The 2500-nt window shown below is 51.0% G+C and overlaps 1 protein-coding gene across 1 annotated transcript in view; it reads left to right on the top strand.

The window, feature by feature from the left end:
• The window catches only part of dlgap3 (discs, large (Drosophila) homolog-associated protein 3), a 194446-nt gene that overhangs the window by 165742 nt on the left and 26204 nt on the right, over positions 1–2500 (top strand). The window contains 1 exon segment of the mRNA XM_042077316.1: positions 2154–2500. This exon segment is cut by the window's right edge and continues 312 nt beyond it. Within this exon segment, the coding sequence (XP_041933250.1) occupies positions 2225–2500 (276 nt within the window). The 5' untranslated portion in view covers positions 2154–2224.

Genomic DNA, 2500 nt, shown 5'->3' with positions numbered 1-2500 from the left:
TTGAAAATCTGTGTCCTCAGGAGTTAAACGTTACAAATTCCAAATTACGGTATAATGGGGGAGCATCACTCAGGTTTGCTTCAGTGGATTCAGGTGTATCGCTCTCTCTCTCTCTCTCACACACACACACACACACACACACACACACACACACACAGAGACATGCGCGCAAAGGCAGACAGAGTGTCAGAAAGGCAAACAGGCAGCAGGCTGCCTCTTAAACTGGATTGAAAGAAGTAGGTCAAGAGCAAGATGCTTCAGAGAGAACGACAGAACAAGGAGAGAGAGAGAGAGGAGGAGATAGAGAACGACAGAACAAGGAGAAAGAGAGAGAGAGGTGGAGGAGAGAGAGAGAGGAGGAGGAGGTGAAAGAGAGAGAGGAGGAGGAGAGAGAGAACGACAGAACAAGGAGAAAGAGAGAGAGAGAGAGGAGGAGGTGAGAGAGAAAGGCAGAAAAAAGAGAAAGAAGGAGGTGAGAGAGAACGACAGAAAAAGGAGAGAGAGAGAGAGAGGAGGAGGTGAGAGAGAGAGGAGGAAGAGAGAGAGAACGACAGAACAAGGAGAAAGAGAGAGAGAGAGAGAGGAGGTGAGAGAGAAAGGCAGAAAAAAGAGAAAGAAGGAGGTGAGAGAGAGAGAGGAGGTGAGAGAGAGAGAGGAGGAGGAGAGAGAGAACGACAGAAAAAGGAGAAAGAGAGAGAGAGAGGAGGTGAGAGAGAAAGGCAGAAAAAAAGAAAGGTGAGAGCCAGAAGGAGAGAGAAAGGAGAGAGGGAGAAAGAGAGAAGATACAAACTGACAGAGAGAGGGAGAAAGAGAGAGGGAGAGCGAGAGAGAAGGAGAGAGAGAGAGGATCAAATGTGTTGAGGGTGAAAATATGCCCAGGGACATGTGGAGAATGAGAGATCTTGTGGCACTGATGGATTTGATTCCATTTTCCTGCTCCGATATCTACCTCTCCATCCCTCTCTCCCTCCATCCCTCTCTCCCTCCATCCCTCTCTCCCTCTCTCTCCTCTGTTCTCCCCACCCATCTTGCAGTTTCATTCAAACTACCTGCTCTTTCTCTCGCTCTTTTTCCTCTCTCTCTCTCTCTCTCTCTCTCTCTCTCTCTCTCTCTCTCTCTCCCCTCTCCCCTCTCAGCAGTGTGCGTGTGCGTGTGTGTGTGTGTGTGTGTGTGTGTGTGTGTAATCTACCTGTCGTGGCACAGCTCAGAGCGCAGATGTGAGCTGACGGGCGAAAGAGCTTGTGGATGACAGCCGTTCCAATGCCAGATGACACTGATTGACATCAATCTCCTCCAAACGACATTAAATATCACACTGTGTTACTCAACGACCAACGCCTCAGTGATTCTGCTGGGGAGGGCACACACACACACACACACACACACACACTCTGTCATTCTCACACACACACACACACACTCTCTCTCACTCTCACACCCTCACACACACACACACACACACACATACACACACACACACACACAGAGTCATTCAGAAAAAAGCATGAGAGCTTTTCTGAAGAAGTAATGTCTCTTGATATTGCAACATCATTCTCACTCCTGTGCCCACCCCTAAGATACACACATGCGTGCACACACACACACACACACACACACACATTGTAGATTTACTCATCAACACGCAAACACTCATAACATGATCACAATCTTTGCTAATAAGCTAATAAGCGTCGCACTGTTTAATGTGCAGTCTGTGGACATCCTTCAGAGCTTGGATCACAGGAAGGCAGAAATCCCTTTGAATTAGCCAACACTTCAAACACTTTATTCTTTCTCCAGAACTCAGACAGCAAACAACACTCTCTCTTTTACTGTGGGAAAAATGTTCATTACTGCACATTCTGAAAATAGAAATCTAAAGATTTATGAAACAGAAATCTGAAGTAAAACTGTGTCGTGAATCAGATAGTGTTTGGACGTGGCTGAAAACAGCACTGTACCGTATATCTGTGTTTAGACGTGACCATCTGAAAACAGCACTAAACCGTATATCTGTGTTTGGACGTGACCAGCTGAAAACAGCACTGTACAGTATATGTGTTGTTGAGAATTTTTGCGATCCGCCCCCAGACCTGGCATCGTCTTACTGGATGTTCCGCTGACGTGATGTTTCTCTTTGCTGCCCCCTGCAGGTGAGACGACCGCAGCCCTGTCGCGCTCACAGCGCCCCCTATCGGCCCGGGCGGCCCACCACGCGCCGTCCATGAAGGGCTACCACGTCAGCCGCAGCCTGTCGCAGCACTCGGCCGGCCCGTGCCACTGCGTGCCCGAGGACTACGGGGGCCACCCGGACCACCACTACCACCAGGGCCACCCCGAGCACCCGTACTACCCCCCCGGGGGGCCCCCCGAGCCCCTGGCGCTGCCGGCGCCCCCTAGCGGCGGGGGCGGAGGGGGCACGTTCCCCCGCGCACACCCCAGCCAGCCGGCGTACGACTCGTCTTGCGAGGAGTGCCTGGGTCACGGCGGCAGTGGCGGT

This window comes from Alosa sapidissima, chromosome 21, assembly GCF_018492685.1.
Source record: "Alosa sapidissima isolate fAloSap1 chromosome 21, fAloSap1.pri, whole genome shotgun sequence".
Taxonomy (NCBI): domain Eukaryota; kingdom Metazoa; phylum Chordata; class Actinopteri; order Clupeiformes; family Clupeidae; genus Alosa; species Alosa sapidissima.
This window is presented reverse-complemented; position numbering and strand designations above follow the sequence as displayed.